Below are 17859 nucleotides of genomic sequence, written 5' to 3' on the forward strand. Positions count from 1 at the left end.
CCGCCCCGCCGGCGGTGCCCCGCCCGCTGAGGAGAAGCGGCCGCCCGCCCGCCGCCATGAACGCCGGGGGCCCGTTCCGCGGGCCGCCCGCCTTCCCGCCGCCCCTGCGCTTCGGGCAGGCCGCCGTTTTCGGGCAGGCCGGTGCGGCCTCCGGCCTCCCGTTCAGCACCGGGCCCTCCGCCTTCGGGCCGCCCATCGGGCTAGGCCAGGCGCCGGCCTTCACGGCGGCGGGCAGCGGCAGTGCCCCGGCGGGCAACGCGGGGTTCAGCTTCAAGCCGCCCACCAACCTGGGCAGCTTCCCGGGGCCGAGCGAGGCGCCGGGCGGCGGCGGCGGGGCCTTCGCGGCGCCCGAGTTCCGCTTCAAGGCGCCCGAGAGCGCCGCCGCCTTCAAGCCGCTGCCGGGCAGCGAGGCGGAGAAGGGCCCCGCTGCCGCCTTCACTTTCTCGCCGCCCTTCGGCTTCGCGCCCGAGGCGAGCCCGGAGGTGACGGCGGGGGGACCCTTCTTCTCGCGTCCCGCCGCCGCGCTGGGCCGGCAGGAGGAGAAAGGTCCGCGGCCTCTCTTCGAGGAGCCGGGCGAGCCGGCGTCCAAGGGCCTGAAGCGGAAGGAGGAGCGGGAGCGCTCTCCCCGGCGGGCGGCGGCGGCGGCGGGCGGGCGGGCGGCGGCGGCGGCCCCGCCGGAGAAGCGGGCGGTGGTGCTGAGCCGGCCCCGCGGCGGAGCGCTCTTCGGCCGCATGCTGAAGGAGATGCTGCGCAGCCAGGGCCGCGGCCAGCGCGACCGCGGGGAAGCCGCCGAGGCCGAGCGGGGACCCGCAGAAGAGACGCCGGCGGTCGAGGCCCGGGACCTCCCTCGGGAAGGTAGGGTGGGACGGGGGCAGGCCCGTGTCGCCCCTTGCCCGCCCGTGTCACCGCGCTCTCTGAGGTCGCTGCCTCCCTTCTCATAGATTCCGCCGCCGTGACCCCTGCCCGCCGGGCTCGGGGCAGCGAGAGCATGGAGGGGCTGGGGGGGCTGTCGCCCAGCGACCTGACCGCCATCCAGTGCAAGAACGTCCCCGATTACCTCAACGACAGGACGGTGCTGGAGAAGCACTTTGGGCAGTTCGCGAAAGTCCGGCGGGTCATGACCAGGCGCAATAAGAAAACGGCCGTTATCCACTTCTTCGATCATGTGAGTATTGGAAGCGGTTGGCACAGGAACAGGTTCAAGTTTGAGCGCTTGGGATGGGTGCAGTGAGAGCTGGCAGAAAGCTTTGTATTGTGAGTGCTGTGTTACAGAAGCACGCTGAACTGCACCTGGGGCATGGTAGTTGTCAGAGTTCTGCCTGGTTTTAGCTGTCCTGCTAGCACCGAGCTCAAATACCAAATGGATCTTCTGTGTTTGTTGTCTCTTTTTGGCCAGACCTGAATTACACACGGTGGTGTGCTCTTGCTGGGGCTCAGCAGCACTAAAGGTGACGTGAACTTGGGTAATCTCTGCAGTGACCTTTTTGCTGGGAGCACTCCTGTTACCTCAGTGCTGAGGTGTGTTGAGGAGCCAGTTCAGAGACTGCACGGTCTGTTCCTTTTTTCTGCTTAAAAACACACCTTTGGGCTCTGAGGTTACTGGAGCTCTTGGAAGTTTTGTGGGATCTTTGTAGAAGCCAGTCCTGCTAATTGCATGCAGGTCTTAAGTGAGAGGCTAAAACGCAGTCACCGGAACCTTATAGAAACTGGTAAATGTTTCTCTGATGAAACCTGCACTGCCTGTTTTGGTGTGATGCTCATGGGTTTTCAGGTTCTCAGTGTCTGCTTTTGTTTTCTTTCAGGCCTCTGCAGCTCTTGCCAGAAAAAAAGCGAAAGAGTTGCACAAAGATATAGTAACGTTTTGGCAAAAGAAGAAAACAAGTAAGTCTGTGTTTCCAGAGAGGATTACTGGGTGATATATGAATGGTGTGCCTTCTGCTCCGTTCTTGTTTCCTCATGTGCTAAAATGATCTCCATATAGGAATGCTAAAGCTCCTGAAGTATAATGATAGATCCCAAACTGGTCTGTGTTGGAAGGAACCTTAAAGCTCACCCAGTTCCAGCCCCCTGCCACGGGCAGGGACACCTTCCACTAGAGCAGGGTGCTCCAAGCCCCTGTGTCCAACCTGGCCTTGAACACTGCCAGGGATGGGGCAGCCACAGCTTCTCTGGGCACCCTGTGCCAGCGCCTCAGCACCCTCACAGGGAAGAGCTTCTGCCTAATGTCTAATCTGAATGTACCTGCTTTGAACTTGTTCCTCCTTGTCCTGTCCTTACAGGCCTTTGTCAGAAGCCCGTCTCCAGATTTCTTGTTGGCCCCCATTAGGCTGTTAAGTGTTAATATTAAGGCTATTAACCTGTTAAGGCTGTTAACGTATGGGTGATGTTAACTTTGTGCTCCTGCCTAGAAGTAGGATGATCTTTGTGGGTGTAAGAAAACCCAGTTTCAAATGCCTTGCTGCCTGCTTCAGAGCCTGGTCTGGCATGTGGGCTTCCTGAGAACTGAAGTAAAGAGACCTCTGTAGTGAACGTCTGTGGTGTTGAGCTTGCTGTTTGGCATATCAACAGTTGCATACTACTTGAACCAAAAAGAGAACAGTCTACAGAGAACTGAGTTCAGCAGTGGAAAACGTGGATTCCAGACCCTGCTTGGAATTAGGGCAAGAGGAGATGTCAAGTTGGCTATTCATGCCCTAGGTGAATGCTGGAGTTGTCAGGTGCTTCCTTTTCCTTAGCCTTATAAGGGCTGCATGTGTGCTTTGGAGATCCTAGCCTGCGGATGGGCTTCATCTGTCAGCAGATGAATGGTTCATAGAATCATAGAATCATAGAATGGTTAGGGTTGGAAAGGACCTCAAGATCATCTAGTTCCAACCCCCCTGCCATGGACAGGGACACCTCTCACTAAACCATCCAACACAAGGCTTCATCCAACCTGGCCTTGAACACTGCCAGGGATGGAGCACTCACAACCTCCCTGGGCAACCGATTCCAGTGTCTCACCACCCTAACAGGAAAGAATTTCCACCACAGCTTTGACCCACCACAGGGTCAAACAGTGAATAGCTGCAGAGTTGTCTTCCTGAGGATGTGCATCTTGAAGCAGCTGCTGTAGGGGTGCCTGTTTGCCTTTGTAGATGTAGCTCTTGAGAAGGCACGCCAGCCTCAGCCTAAGCTTGGGTACGTGAAATAAATGCTTAACATGCTTCAGCAGAAGCACTGGGAGTTGTGGTTTAGTGTGAGATGGATTTTGTATCCCATAGAGAGTTATGGCTTGTGGATTATATACCAGACGTGAGAGGACTTGAATTTCGATGGTGGTCAGACTTCATCTGCTGACCAATTATAGTTATTTCTAAGTGGTGTTTTACTGAAAAATACTTCTTACAGAACAGTGAAGCTGACTAGCAACTGGTAGACTTACTCAGTACCCCTTCAAGTTGTCCTGGAAGTTTTGCATACATGTCCAAACCTCTTATTTACTAATAGTTTTGTTTTAATATTAATTTTTTTAAAGCAAGCTGTTCAACAGCACCAGCATGGGGGAAAAAGTTGTTTAAACTGGCAAGTACCCGGGTTCATGTTTATTTGTCACTTCAGGTCCAGCAAAAAGAGAGTTTTCATCCAAGGAGAAGAAAGCAGGTGAAGATGAAGGAAGGCAAAGCAGTGAAGAGCAAAACTATCAGCATTCCCCTCTTCGAAAACCTTTAATAAGATCTTCTGGCAGCGGTGTGATACCTGGTAGAAGGTATGTCTACTCTGGGAGCCATCTGGCAGGAAATGGGGTGAGCAGAGGAAAGCAATGATCTGTGTGTGCCAAATACTCATGTTCTTATCAGGGAGTGTGCTTCCCTTGTCTTTTCTGGTTTGTCTGAATTACAAGGTCACAAATCTTAGACTTGGTCAGAAGGATACTTCTGACTGCGTTTTAAGGTCATTTACTTTAGTCTGCATATTTATTTGTTCTGAATATTTTGTTAATAACAGCATGAGGAACAGCAGCTGCGATAGTGAGGCAGAGGGGAATTGAATAAAGCAGGGCAGGGCCAAACTAGGACCGAGCAGTAGAGACACTCTTCTGTGGTCATGATTGAATAAACCTCTGAAATGAACAGTTTCATTTTTAGGCAGTTATAGTTCTGTGGAAAGAGAATTCCCTTTTCAGAGGCAATGGTGAGTTTGGATCATTGTCTTGTCTCACTTCAAGTGAATGGTCTTTGTAGAGGAATCTTCCTGGTTTGTGTCAGTTGCTGAAAGGGCAGAGTTGTCATCTTTCTGTGGACTGTGTGTCCAGTTTGGTATATATACCAATCTATACCTATTTGGTATAGGTAGTCATGTAACCATAAAATCAGTAATATGTTGTGAAGGAACAAGTGCTCCTTGATTTACAAAGTATGTTTGTATCTGGGCCCTGTAAAATCTTTTCATAATCTCTGTTTCTATAGAAAACACTTGGTGACATGGTTAATGGTGGACTTGGCAGTCCTGGGGTAGCGTTTGAACTTGATGATATAAGGGTCTTTTCCAACCTGGTTGATTCTGTGATTCTTTTTCTTCATACCAAGCAGCAGGCTAGCTCCTGGTTTAAAATGCAAACTCATGTGCCATAGTGATGCAGAAATGCTGCAGCAGCCATCTGGTTTTATCCACTCTTAAGAGACTTTCAGTAATACCAAACTTTGTTGTACAAACTTTGATGCTTTCACCACAGTCCGGAATGCTTGGCAGTGTTGTCAAGGCAATGCTGAGGATTTAAGCAGATTAAATCCTTGTGCTAGTGTTAGCTTGTAACAACCTTGGTATGTCAATACATAATTGCTTACTTGATACATTGCCTTGTGAATAAAATATTCTTCTCAATGGAGATGTTGATGTCCTAAAGAAAAAGTGAAGTGATTAAGGCTGGGGCGTGCATTAATAGATTATTGATGATGTATCTTCTGGTTTTAGTTCTCCAGCAAAGAAGTCTGGTCTTCGAAAGGCATTGCAGTTTGAAGCAGAAATGTTTGATTCTACTTCTGAAGGGCAGAGCTCAGAGGCTTTGGGAGCTTCTCTGTCGTCTCTTAGTAACCTGGTAGGATTAGTGGCTGAGACATCTGAAGAGAGATACCGTCTTTTGGACCAAAGAGACAAAATCATGCGACAAGGTAATCACACAAGTTAATGAGTGTAACATCTGCTTCTCTGCTGGAAAGAAACGAAGTGTTTGGTGTCTGTTGTAGTACTGTGGAAATGGCTTTACAGAGAAGTAACATGGAGCAGTCTAAAATACCCTTCTGTTGTACATATATACATTAATTTCTTGTAAAACATAGAAAAACCTGTTTTACTTACTGCACATGTTTATTTCTTGTGGAAAGTGAATAGCAGATTGTTCATCTGTGGACAAGGCTGCGTGGGGAGGTCTGCACCCCTGCAGGCTCGCTGAAGAAAGCTATGCAAGACTGTGTTTCTCTAAATTCAAACTACTGATTATTTCAAGAGATTGGCACTTTGTTTGAGTGCTGGGTTGTAAACCCTTCCATCCTCCTCTTGCCATTTCAAAGCTGACCCTACTCTTAATGTCTTATTTTTAATATCCACAAAGAGGTTTCTCACCCACTTCATGTGGGATTGTGAAATTGCCAGTGCTTAGTTAGGACACAGAACACTAGGTATCTTTTAGAGGTTTCAATCTTCTCAATATCGATATCCAGGTGGGACTGTAGGAGAAACTTACCCAAATGAGTGGGGTGACCCTGGGACAGGCCCCAGCATGGGAGAACCCCAATCTTGTGTGATTCTGACCCACTCCAAGTTGTGGGGCATAGCCCTGCCCTAAGTAGAAGTAGGCTGGGAATCTCTAGAGACCTTTTCCCGCCAGCTCTTTCTGTAACTGTTTCTCCAGCAATGTATTTCTTGACCAGCATATAGATCCCAGCTGTGGGGCATCTGGCATGCTTAGGCCTGTGCTGACACATGAGAATAAAAGCTCATTATGAAAACAAACTAATGTTTGTTTGTGTTTCCTTAGTGTTTGTTCAGTTTTATTTATTTTTCTCTTTTTTAGCCCGAATCAAAAGGACTGATCTTGGCAAAGCAAAAACTGTTATTGGTACTTGCCCAGACATGTGTCCTGAAAAGGAGCGCTACATGAGGGAGACAAGAAATCAGCTCAGCATCTTCGAGTTGCTCCTAGGATCTGACAAGGTATGATCCCTCTGCATGCAGGGGCTTGTTCACAGGTCATCTTGCTCCTTACATAAAGCTGTCAGTGTTGTTTAGCTTGATTACAGGGTTAATTCTGATGGTAAAATTATGGAGATAATTTCAATAGCATCTCTCAATTCCCAATTGTAAAAGAAGGAGGCTAGAAAATTGCTTTTTCACTCTGTCATGGCTTTTACTTAGCTGCAGGTGGGCTTTTACAACTCTAGTTCTAAAACTGTAGGGCAGCAGTTTATGTTGTCTTGAAGAGTATGAGACTGAGTGAATACTTAGGATCCTGTCATAAAAGAAAATGTATTTGCTGTTGTAGCAGAATGGACATGAACTGCTAGTGTAACCACTGGAAAAGCCCCTTTAATAATCTGCTCCTTACTAAAGTGAAAGCGTGGATGGGATGAAATCCTCTATACTCCTGAGAAGTTGAACATGCTCATTGGACTTTTCTCCATATGCTACAGGTAGATCATGCAGCAGCAATTAAGGAATATAGCAGGTCTTCAGCAGATCAGGAGGAGCCTTTGCCCCATGAATTGAGACCCTCTGAGGTGCTGAGCATGACCATGGACTATTTAGTGACAAACATTATGGATCAAGGAGAAGGAAACTACCGAGAATGGTATGACTTTGTCTGGAACAGAACTCGTGGAATAAGAAAGGTAAGTGCTGGTGGATGGAGGTGTTTGCTAAGAGAAAACAAAAGATCATGTAATGCTGTAAAAAGTGTAGCAAAAGGCAGTAGTAATTTAAATGTTTTGAATTGCGAAGTGACTCAGAACGGTTGAAAGTTTTTTCCAAAGGTAGTGCCAGTTGACTATGCTCTTCAGCTGTAGTTTAAAGACACATGCAGTGTGTTTTGTATCATTCTGGCTAGGATATCACCCAGCAACATCTCTGCAACCCGCTGATGGTGTCTCTGATTGAGAAGTGCACTCGCTTTCACATCCATTGTGCTCACCACTTGTGTGAAGAGCCCATGTCCTCCTTTGATGCCAAAATCAACAATGAGAACATGACTAAATGCCTGCAGAGCCTGAAGGAGATGTATCAGGACCTGGCTAACAAGGGGGTTTACTGCAAGAGTGAAGCAGAGTTCAGAGGCTATAATGTCTTGCTGAATCTCAACAAGGGGGATATTCTCAGGTGGGAGCAACAGATATCACTTGTTTTGTCTCTTTGCTTCAGGGAAGAATTGCGATTAGGATTAAGTCCTGAGAAATTGTAATGGAAGCAAATAATCTTTGTTGCAGAGGTGGGGTTTTTTTGCCAAAGAAAGTGTACTGTAATAATGTTTTATTTGATGTTTTCAATAGGTCCTTTTAAGAAGTTTCACTGCTTTATCTGCAGCAGAACCAAAGAAAAGGGAAAAACCATTTCATGGGCAGAGACGTACTTTGCTCTTCTGGTCAACCTCTTGCCTGCCTTCCTCCCTAGCTGATGGAGTGATGTACCTATATAATAACATGCTAATGATGCAGGCATCATTAGAAGATTAATAATCAGTAAATGATACTGCAAGTTTAATTCACACCCGTTTGGTTTGGGCAGGAGTTGCCTGTCTTGCTTATAGCTCCTTATTTTAATTCCCTTTTGTTTAAGGTTGCTGTTGAATTGTGATTGTTAATATTGAAGCAAAAGGGTTGTCTCTGTCTTTTGTCTCCACAGAGAAGTACAGCAGTTTCATCCAGAGGTTAGAAACTCTCCTGAAGTTAGATTTGCTGTTCAAGCTTTTGCTGCATTAAACAGCAACAACTTTGTGAGGTTCTTTAAGTTAGTGCAAGCAGCTTCCTATCTGAATGCCTGTCTCTTACACTGCTACTTCAACCAGGTGAGAAAAAGGCAGATGTATGTTTTCTTAAGTGTTTATAAGGAAAAACAGTCTGGGTTTTTTGGGAGGAAATCTTAGCAGAAAACTTGGTAGATATATAGCCTTACAAATAATCTTATTCTTGCTTCTTCAGAAGCATGTAAAAACATATCTAGAGTGTTCAGCTGTGATATAAACGGCAAATACTAAAGTGCTCTTCTTGGCGTTTTTTTTCTCCATAACTGTGTCCAAATACATAGTATTTTCCCTGAAAATAATTGGGAATCAGAGAAAGAAGTGAGACTTTTGCAGAGGAAGCATGAACCTGCAGTTTCAGATGCCTTGGCAAGTTTTTTCTTTTATCTTCCCCCAGATCCGTAAAGATGCTCTCAAATCTCTCAATATTGCCTACACTGTGAGCACCCAAAGATGTACAGTGTTTCCCTTGGATCACTTGGTCCGCATGCTCCTCTTCAAAGATTGTGAAGAAGCAACTGATTTTATAAGTTACTATGGCCTGAGTGTGTCTGATGGGTAAGTGTAAGGAGAAAGGCTCTGTGCCTCAGTGGAGTAAAACTGATGTTAGGTGAAGCATTAATGTGGATAGGCTGCTCCTGCTGTTTGCAACCAGTCATAGTAAAGAAGAAGTGAAGGAGGAGAAGCTGAGGGAGCTGGGTCTCTTTAGCTTGGAGAAGAGGAGACTGAGGGGTGACCTCATCAATGTTTACAAATATGTAAAGGGTAAGTGTCAGGATGATGGAGCTAGTTTTTTTTCAGTGCTGTCCCGTGACAGGACAAGGGGCAATGGGTGTAAACTGGAGCATAGGAGGTTCCATGTGAACATCAGGAAAAACTTTTTTACTGTAAGAGTGACAGAGCACTGGAACAGGTTGCCCAGGGGGGTTGTGGAGTCTCCTACGTTGGAGATATTCAAGGCCCGCCTGGACAAGTTCCTGTGTGATGTACTGTAGGTTACCCTGCTCTTGTGGGGGGGTTGGACTAGATGGTCTTTTAAGGTCCCTTCCAACCAACCCTTGGGATTCTGTGATTCTGTGATAAGGGCTAGGCTCTGTAAGCAAAAGCACAAGGACAGTGATGGGTACAGATTTTAATAATCTGTTTGTTATTATAATTGTGAAAATGACTTTAATTTTACATCTTTCCCTCAAGAAATGGGGCTTGTATCCCTGTAAGTAGCATGACTTCCCATGATAGCTTTTTTGCACCTCTACATTTACTGGTTTTTACTTGGTTTGATGAGTTGACAAGGGATTTCAAGGCACCAAAATTCCTTCAGCCTTCTGAAAGGTTGAATCTGGAACTCTGTCTCCATTGGATTCCAGGGTCTTTCTCCCTAGATTGCGGATAACCCTGTAGAAAAAATAAATAGTTTCAGGTTCTTATCTTGCAGCTGAATTGTAGGAAATGAATGAGGATATAGTTCTGCCTTTCAGAAAACTGGTGTTATTGTAATGTATGTAGTGCAGGATAAAGGAGAACAGTGGAAACTCAGTTTTTCTGAGGATGTTGGAAGCCAGCAGTTTGCAGATAAGAGTATCTGCCATGGAAATACGTACAGTGTAAAATGTGCTCCTGCAGACTGCCAGTCTCAGGAGACTGGAGAAGACAAAAGCACATGAGCATGCCAGCTAGTGTTCTATTTCCTGTTAACATTCTGGTTTAAAAGAATGAATTCACTAGACTACAGGTGCAAAAATTAGAAGATGATTGTAGCTTTTAAAATTCCTTCTGTAGATAGCCCTGGCATCTGTGATGTGGGCTGTATCTATCCTGAGGATGATCACGAACTGGAGCCCTTTCATACAAAGACAGTCTGAGAGCGCTGGGGCTGCTCAGCCTGGAGAAGAGAAGGCTGCGTGAAGATCTCAGAGCAGCTTCCAGTGTCTGAAGGGAGCTACAAGGATGCAGAGAGTGACTCTTCATCAGGGACTGTAGTGATAGGACAAGGGGTAACAGGTTCAAACTGAAACAGGGGAAGTTCAGGTTGGATATAAGGAAGAAGTTCTTCCCTGTGAGGGTGGTGAGGCACTGACATAGGGTGCCCAAAGAAGCTGTGAATGCTCCATCCCTGGCAGTGTTCAAGGCCAGGTTGAACAGGACCTTGGGCGACATGATCTGGTGTGAGGTGTCCTTTCCCATTACAGGGGATTGGAACTAGATGATCTTAAGGTCTTTTCCAACCCAAACTGTACTAGGATCCTATGTAGTCTAGGTAAAACTATAATATACACATGGGTAAAGGTTAAGAGGAGAAAGACACAGAACAGTCCATGAGGGTGCCCAGAAACATTCGTACAGTTTGTACACTGGAAGGATAGGTGTGAGGACAGTGCTGTCTGTCTTCCCTGTTCTGGTTCTAGCTAAAGACTGAGATCCAGGCTACAAGGAGCAAACCAGAGTGCCCAGTGCCTGGCTCGCTTTGCCCCCACTAACTGAAAACCTATACTTTACTGGAGCTTTGAGGACGTACTCCTGGTTTTTATCTTTCCCCAGGGCTTATGTGGAGCTGAATCGCTCAGCTTTCTTGGAGCCAGATGGATTACCCAAACCTCGGAAATCCATGTTTGTCAGCCAGAAGCTAACTGTCTTGGTTGGGGAAGTTGTAAATGGTGGGCCATTGCCTGTGGTACCTCACCATGTGCCTGTGTCCAGCTTCAACGGACAGAACAAATACGTTGGAAACACCTCTGTGGATCAAGCTAGTACTAGCCAAAAATCCAGCTTGGAAGCAACAGGTAAGAGCAGACATGCAGTTTCAGACACTGCTCATTAACATACTTCTGTGTTGGCTCTGTGAGGAATTCTGGTTTACAAAGCAGGAACTGTCCTTGGCTCATGGGTTGAAATTGTGTGGAAATTTGGATGTAATGGAAGCATGCTTTCATTTAAATGTATTTTGGTATCTGTAAAAGCTAAGAAGCAACCTGATTAATAAAACACATTCCCTAATACACGAAACACACTAAGGGAAATGAGCACAATTTTGCCAGCATGGGTGATAAGCAGTAGCAGTCATTTTCTTCCTTAGTAGCTGGTGCAGTGCTGTGGTTTTGACTTTCAGCCTGGGAACAGCGCTGATAACACCAATGGTTTTAGTTGTTGCTCAGTAAATACTGTTATTTCTCTTATTGTTATTATTATTGGTGGCAGCAGTAGTGATTTGTGTTACGCCTTAGTTACTGGACTGTTCTTATCTCAGCCCGTGGGAGTTGCATTCTTTGGATTCTTCTCCCCATCCCTCTGGGAGCTGGGGGGAAGGAAAGGGGGGATTGAGCCAGTTGCTGCATGATTCTGAGTTACTGGCTGGGCTGAAACCACGACAGTGAAATAACCAGGTATTAGTCTCCTTCAGACAGCCAACTTTCCTTTTCAGTTTGCAGGTTTTGTATTGCAGCTGTTCACAGTGTGTGTATAAAATCATGTTGGTGTTCAGGTTTGCTGAACATAGGGATTTTTTTGGTTGAAAGTACAGCTCTTTTATATATTCAAGAGGGGGTGTAGGTGCTGGGTGTATTTGACTTAAAACAGTTGTTTTATTAGGAATGTATGTAATGTGCACTAAAAATGTGAGTGTTTTATATAGAATAGTCATAAATTAATTTCTATGATGTAACTATATTTTTAACTTCAAGGCAGCAAGCCTCTGTTATCAGCTTGTTTTATGATGAGGTTTATCAGGGAAGCCAGCTTTTGAAGATACTACTTTTGCTTCTACTTGTGACTGACTTGGCTTCCTTAATTTTCCTCCTCCCCCCCATCCCAAGAAGGAAGAGTGGAAAGCAAAGGTGTGGACTTAGATGCTGCAGCAGTAAGAGGCCAGCCCCCAGCTCATCTTCTGCCCTCGCTGTTACCTCGTCAGCTTGTGCCAGTGTTGCCTCCTCCACAGACCATCTCCCAACCTCCTGGACAACCTGAACCTCTCTCTTCAAAGCCTCAGCCTGTTTACACAGACACAGTAAGGAAATCTAACTCCATCATGAAGTATTTGGGAAAGATCTGTGAAAATAATTAAAGATAACCGAGTTCTTAGGTTGTTTTAGTTCTCCAGAATCTGCACACGTTATGTGTAGAATCAAAAGGAGATGCTCCCTGCTTCAGTGCTTTGGATACCTTGAACTTGTTTTCTTGAGCTGCTCTGAAAAGAGAAACTCTTGAATGATTTCACGTGCAAGCCTGACATAGGATAAACAGTCGCATACGTTCAGCATTTACTTGAGAAACCTCTAAGGAGAGAATCAGAAAGTGGTAGTAGAAAGTGAATATCTTTGCCTTAGTAGGTAAACTTTGCTTTAGTGAACAATACTGAGCTGTTCCTTAATGACGCATATTTCAAATATGAGACATGATAAAGTTTCTCTTGGTGGATCTGTGACTATTGATGTTAGATCTTGAACATGTACCTTGTGTATCTGTGTTATTCCTGTTTTTCTGCCTTCCACATATGTTTAGATACTTACTAATGCTGAACCCATCTCAGAGTCTCTCATAGCTTTGTAAGCTACAGCTGCCTATTCTACCTAAACATGGCTGCATTTCAGTGAAGGTTAGACCTGCTCATTTGGAATTAAATCAGCTAGAATGAGAAAAACTCTCAAGTAAGAAAAGAGGAATCCCTCTCAAAATTCACTTTTAGCTGCTGTTTCCTAACTTGACTTGCCCATATTTATTACAGAAAGCTGCTCCTGTTTCTGGCTGTTACTAGCCTTTTAGGTAGTCTTAAATTTCCAGGCTGTGTGTTTGATGAAGTTAGCTTAGTTTGTAAGTAGAAATACAGATAATACTGCCAATTCCAGTCAATTAAACAAGGCTGAAAAGACTTATTCCCAATTCACATCTGTGCCCAGGCCATCCTGAGCAGGACTGCATCTTGCTTCAGCTGCTTCCTCTGCTGTGTTGTAGGACATCGCAGAAGTGGTGGACGTGCTGTTGCAAGAGGTCCTCAATGGAGAGTGCGGCGAAGTCAGCAGAGCAGGAGTGGCTTATATGACTGCTGCCATCTGGTAAGGAACATTTATTGCTGCTGCTCCTGACTTCAGTCATTAGAGCTGCAATTTGCCATAGCAGCACCATGTGTGAAGATCATAAGACTTAAGGTCTGTAGTGGAGATAGCCATACTGATACAGTTGAGGGAAGAGCAGACCTTTCTTCAGATGCCTGCCACGTCCCTGTTACATACCAGCTAGGCTAATGGAAGGCTTACTGCAAACCTCTTCACTTTGCCTTGCATGATGCTCACAACACTGCTGCAAGAAGTGTGTTTTGTGGGAGGGAAGGGGCCTGAAGAGGGAAAAAGGAGTAAGTCCAGATCTGTCTGCTTCTCTGCTTCATATAATGTATTCTCTCCCAGGCCATTGGTAGTTGTAGATGTGAGATTGTAACCAAAACAGTGTTATTAATGCCCCAGTGTTTGGACTATTGCTGAACAGCAGAGGGGCAAGGCCTTCCTTGTTTTCCACTCTGCAGGCCTGTGGGTAGGCTGGGGGTGTGTGGCAGAGGCTGGTAGGAGACACAGCAGGGACAGCTGACCCAGACTAAAGTGCATACAATGTGGTGTCATGGTCAGCAATAAAACTGGGTTTGAGGAGGAAGGTGGATTTTCTGGTTTCCAGGGCAGCCACTGGCCTGAAACTGTCAGGGACGCCTCACACTAGACCATGTCACCAAGGTCCTGTCCAGCCTTGGCCTTGAATGCTGCCAGGGATGGGGCATTTACCACTTCTCTGGGCATCTGTGCTAGCGCCTCACCACCCTCACAGGGAACACCTTTGCCTTCCTGAACTTGCCAACCTGACCTTCCCCTGTTTCAGTTTGAACCCATCACCCCTTGTCCTATCACTGCAGTCCCTGATGAAGAGTCCCCTTCTGGTATTCTTGTAGCCCCCTTCAGACACTGGAAGCTGCTCTGAGGTCTCCCCGCAGCCTTCTCTTCTCCAGGCTGAATATAGGGCTTTGAATGAAAACTTTCTGGCTTTGAAAAGAGACTTGCTCTTCCTGCACAGCATCTCAGAGGCTGCTGTAGAGGAGCTCGTGACTGAAGTGACGGGGGAGATCCTCAGACAAGTGGCTGGAAGCGTGCTTAACGCGGAAAGGGAGCGTGTCAAAGAGGAAAGACGCAGAATAGAGGAAGAGAGGTGAGTGGCTGCTTTTGCTGTGCATGGTGGGCTCGATTCATCCTTAGGCAGCATTAACAACAGCTGGTGCCAGCCTGAGGCCTTGCCCAGGGGCTCAGCCCCTGTGTTTTAATGCCCCACCAACAGCACTCAGTTTGTCTCACTCTGGGATTGTGCAGGCAGGCTGCCCCTTCCACATGTTCAGATGTGCTAGCTCGTATTTTGGTGACATCAGAGCCACTCTGAAAATTGTGGCTCGGGATTTTGGGAACTTTAATACCCGCAGAGCTTCCAGAGAGGGAGATGGATCCCAGCTCTCCTGTATGCAGGAACTTTTCCTTCCGAGTGAGCTACTTGTCTTTAACTTACTGTGGTAAGAATAAAATCACCCTATTGTTACGTGTAGTTTTGAAGGAAAACTGGCTCCATGCAAAGAGAGAAACCAGCTGGTGGCAACTCAAGTTGTATGTGAATTAACTGTCTTGACACTGCGTGTAGCATTTGGCGTAACTAAGGAGCAGGTTTGCAAGCGTAAAACGTCAGTCTTGCCACTGGTGTAAATGTTTTCTCTGTCCTTCCAGGAAAAAGCAGGAAAAAGAAAAGTTAATAAAGCAGTTGAGCCAGTTGGTGGGGATGGAGTTAATGGAAGAAGTAATAAAGGAGAGTGTTCAAGAAGCTTCAACCGATGAGTTAAAGTAGGTACAACATACTGTATGCTGTACTTTCCTGTAGGATGGTTTCCTAAGGGTAAGGATTTGTCAAGGAGTGATAGGATTCCTGCTTGGATTTCTCTGAGGTCATCTTCACTAAGCTACTTGAGAAGGAAACCGTAGCTGATTGTACAGCAAGTGCCAGTCTGCAGGCATGCTGTCAGGCAGTAGTGGTCCTCCAGGGTGAAGGGGATAGAGGATTGTTTAGGGCAAGGCTGCCCTGTGTGGTTTTTCTTCGTCTGACTCCCTTATGGCTCAGCCGTGGTCTCTCTTGTAGACCCTTTGTTTAGAGGCTTGTGATCAGTGTAAAACTTGAATGACTTCTAATTGATCATGGGTCTTACTCAGAAGAGCTGTAGGAAGAGAAGTATGGAAAATCCCTTTCCTTTGCTAAGTGTGAAGGTCTTCCCTGTGTGCACCTCAGCTAATTGTATGGGCATTTGCTGCAGTCTCCACCTCACTAGAGGTCTTGGGTTGTTTCCTTTTGAACTAGATGTGCCTTAGAAAGAGACCGGCAAGCCCGTATTGCTCGCTGTTCAGAAGAAGTCTGTGGCCATGTCATGGAGCTCTTTCTGGAGGATGAGATCTTCCAGATTGCTAAGGAAACCCTTCAGGAGCTCCAGTGTTTCTGCAAGTACTTACAACGGTGAGTTACCACCCTGTAACAAAACTGCTTTTCTCAGGAGCATAAGTTACTACATGTGAGGAGGGGAGTACACCCTCTTGGAGTCAGCTTGGTAAGAGATTTCAGCTTCATTTTATTCAGAGACTTTTAATAATTCCTCCTTGTAGTTTTTCTGTTGGACACTTCTTTTTCTGGATATGTGGTAAGGGTTATGGGGTTGTTGTGGTGTTCCAAGGCAGAGATTCATTCTGTACTGCCCCAGTACAGTCAGGTTGAGGTGCATTTCAGGTGGTGTCTGTCACCATTAAAGGGGAAGGAGCAGAACAGTCCCTTTTCTGTGGAACACCTCCCTTGCACAGTTTTCTGTCCTAAAATTGAGGTAATGTGTCTCTTCAGGACATGTGTTAGTAGCCTTCAGTGCTCCTTTTGTCTGGATGGGTTTTTTGAACGGGGCACAAGCCCACCCCTTTTGGATGCTGCATGTGTACAGCTGGCAGGTCTCATCCTGTGCGTGCTCCATTCGAGCTCTGCCTTTACTGCTGTGTGTGCAGAAATACAGCCTGAACCCACTGTAGCATCCACATGCACCACCTCACACTGTCCCCTGGGCAAGCTGACTTGGGTGTTTGAGGGCCCAGCCCAGTCTGAAGAACAAAGATGAGAAACATAGAATCACAGAATGGTTTGGTTTGGAAGGAACCTCAAAGCTCACCCAGTTCCAGCCCCCTGCCACAGGCAGGGACACCTTCCACTAGAGCAGGGTGCTCCAACCTGGCCTTGAACACTGCCAAGGATGGGGCAGCCACAGCTTCTCTGGGCACCCTGTGCCAGCCCCTCAGCACCCTCATAGAGAAGATTTGTTTCCATAACAGAACCCATTTGGTCTGCAGAAGAGTTTATTATTACGACCTATTCTCTTCCAAAGGTGGAGGGAGGCAGTGGCAGCTCGAACGAAGCTGAAACGTCAAATGAGGGCATTTCCAGCTGCTCCCTTCTGCACAGATCCAGAAAACAAGCTGAAAGCACTGTCCCCCAGTGCAGAGTGGCCTGTAGCCATGGAGAGCTTGTGCAAGAGGATTGTAAACCTGGGGAATGGAGGAAAGCTGGGAGTCTCTTGCACAAGGTAAGGATACTTCTAGTGACAGCAGTTGGGAATCTGATTGTTTTTTGGAAGGTAAGTCCCAAAGAAGCCCTCTTCTTCCATTGCAAATGTTAATGGCTTTACAAAACTTAGTTCTTAAACAGCCACCAACAGACACAAATGCCTTGACAAAGACTGAAAACATAACTAAATACTTCTTCTATCAGCCACCACTTTCTGAAGTGTCTGCAGTTCTTCTCAGGTCTTAGTGTTCCTTAAAATTTGTTAAAGTACCTGCTTTACACCAAAAATTGCAGTCAGGTATCTTTTGTCTGCAGATTGAATTGGATGAGAAACAAGACAGCACATGAAATTAAAGTTCAGTACTTCTACCAGCAGTTGTTAAGGTATGTTGGTGTTTGATCCTTGTTTTCTGTGTAAGCAACTGTAACAGAACTGTCAGAAGGTCAGCAAGGAATGGCAAATCATTCTGCAGTATCCACTGGCATTAAGCTATCTGGTCCTATTGCCGTGGGTGTAAATTTAAGGGACTGGTAGATATTATGGGTTTCTTGTACCTGGATAGGATGGAATATAAGAGGAGAGGAGTAAATGAGCTGTTACCAGCCTGGCAGTGCAGCAGGAGATCTGCTTTCTCATGGCCCATCATGCATTCTGGTGGTCTGTGTGTTTATTGGGGCAGTGTATTGAAGCAGTGTGGAAATGGAGCATTTCATATGTGGTCCACAATCCCCAAACTAAGGCTCGTGTATCAGATTTAGCAGCTGCAGTACTTGAAGGTATCTGGTCTGTGGTGAAATAGATGGGCAATACATCTAAGGAAATGGCTCTAATTTTGAACAGTTTGAAGTGGACTGTAGCTACTTCCAGTATTGCAAGATACAGTAAAGAACTCAGGTTAGATGTAAGGATGCACTGGAACAGGTTGCCCAAAGTGGTAAATGCCCCATCCCTGGCAGTGTTCAAGGCCAGGCTGAACAGGGCTTGGAACAACCTGGTCTAGTGGAAGGTGTCCCTGCCCATTACATAGGGTTGGAACTGGGTGATCTTAAGGTCCTTTCCAACCCAAACCATTCTATGATGAAAAACATTCCCAGGTGTGAATGAGCACTAACACCAGTTTCTCTCTCTCTTTTTAAGTGATTTAGCTTGGACTCCCCTGGATCTTGTCTCATTAATCACTGAGCATACTCCACTTCAACAAGAGCAGGTTTTTTGGAAGGTGATACTGGTTTTGCCAAATGATGATGAATATGTGGAGGATGATCCCAGCAGG

The 17859-nt window shown here is 46.3% G+C and overlaps 1 protein-coding gene across 1 annotated transcript; it reads left to right on the top strand.

Annotated features, from left to right (window-relative positions):
* The first annotated feature begins 33 nt into the window (after nt 1-33).
* MCM3AP (minichromosome maintenance complex component 3 associated protein) lies at nt 34-14171 on the top strand. Its single transcript, XM_065669782.1, has 14 exons — nt 34-855; nt 942-1165; nt 1803-1881; nt 3601-3748; nt 4954-5150; nt 6053-6192; nt 6669-6866; nt 7082-7350; nt 7873-8035; nt 8388-8548; nt 10529-10770; nt 11800-11990; nt 12935-13035; nt 14036-14171. Exons 1-14 carry the CDS (start codon nt 57-59, stop codon nt 14169-14171), a joined length of 3048 nt encoding a protein of 1015 aa, XP_065525854.1. The 5' UTR covers nt 34-56.
* The last annotated feature ends 3688 nt before the right edge of the window (nt 14172-17859 follow it).

This window comes from Lathamus discolor, chromosome 3 (genome assembly GCF_037157495.1).
Source record: "Lathamus discolor isolate bLatDis1 chromosome 3, bLatDis1.hap1, whole genome shotgun sequence".
In the NCBI taxonomy this organism is placed as follows: domain Eukaryota; kingdom Metazoa; phylum Chordata; class Aves; order Psittaciformes; family Psittacidae; genus Lathamus; species Lathamus discolor.

What these genes read in the sequence shown, in the direction of transcription:
- MCM3AP (XM_065669782.1), top strand. Translation starts at nt 57, where the DNA reads ATGAACGCCGGGGGCCCGTTCCGCGGGCCGCCCGCCTTCCCGCCGCCC. An exon ending in GAACTCGTGGAATAAGAAAG is followed by an intron (nt 6,867 to 7,081) that starts GTAAGTGCTGGT and finishes CATTCTGGCTAG; the next exon opens with GATATCACCCAGCAACATCT. An exon ending in TATATGACTGCTGCCATCTG is followed by an intron (nt 13,036 to 14,035) that starts GTAAGGAACATT and finishes CTTCCTGCACAG; the next exon opens with CATCTCAGAGGCTGCTGTAG.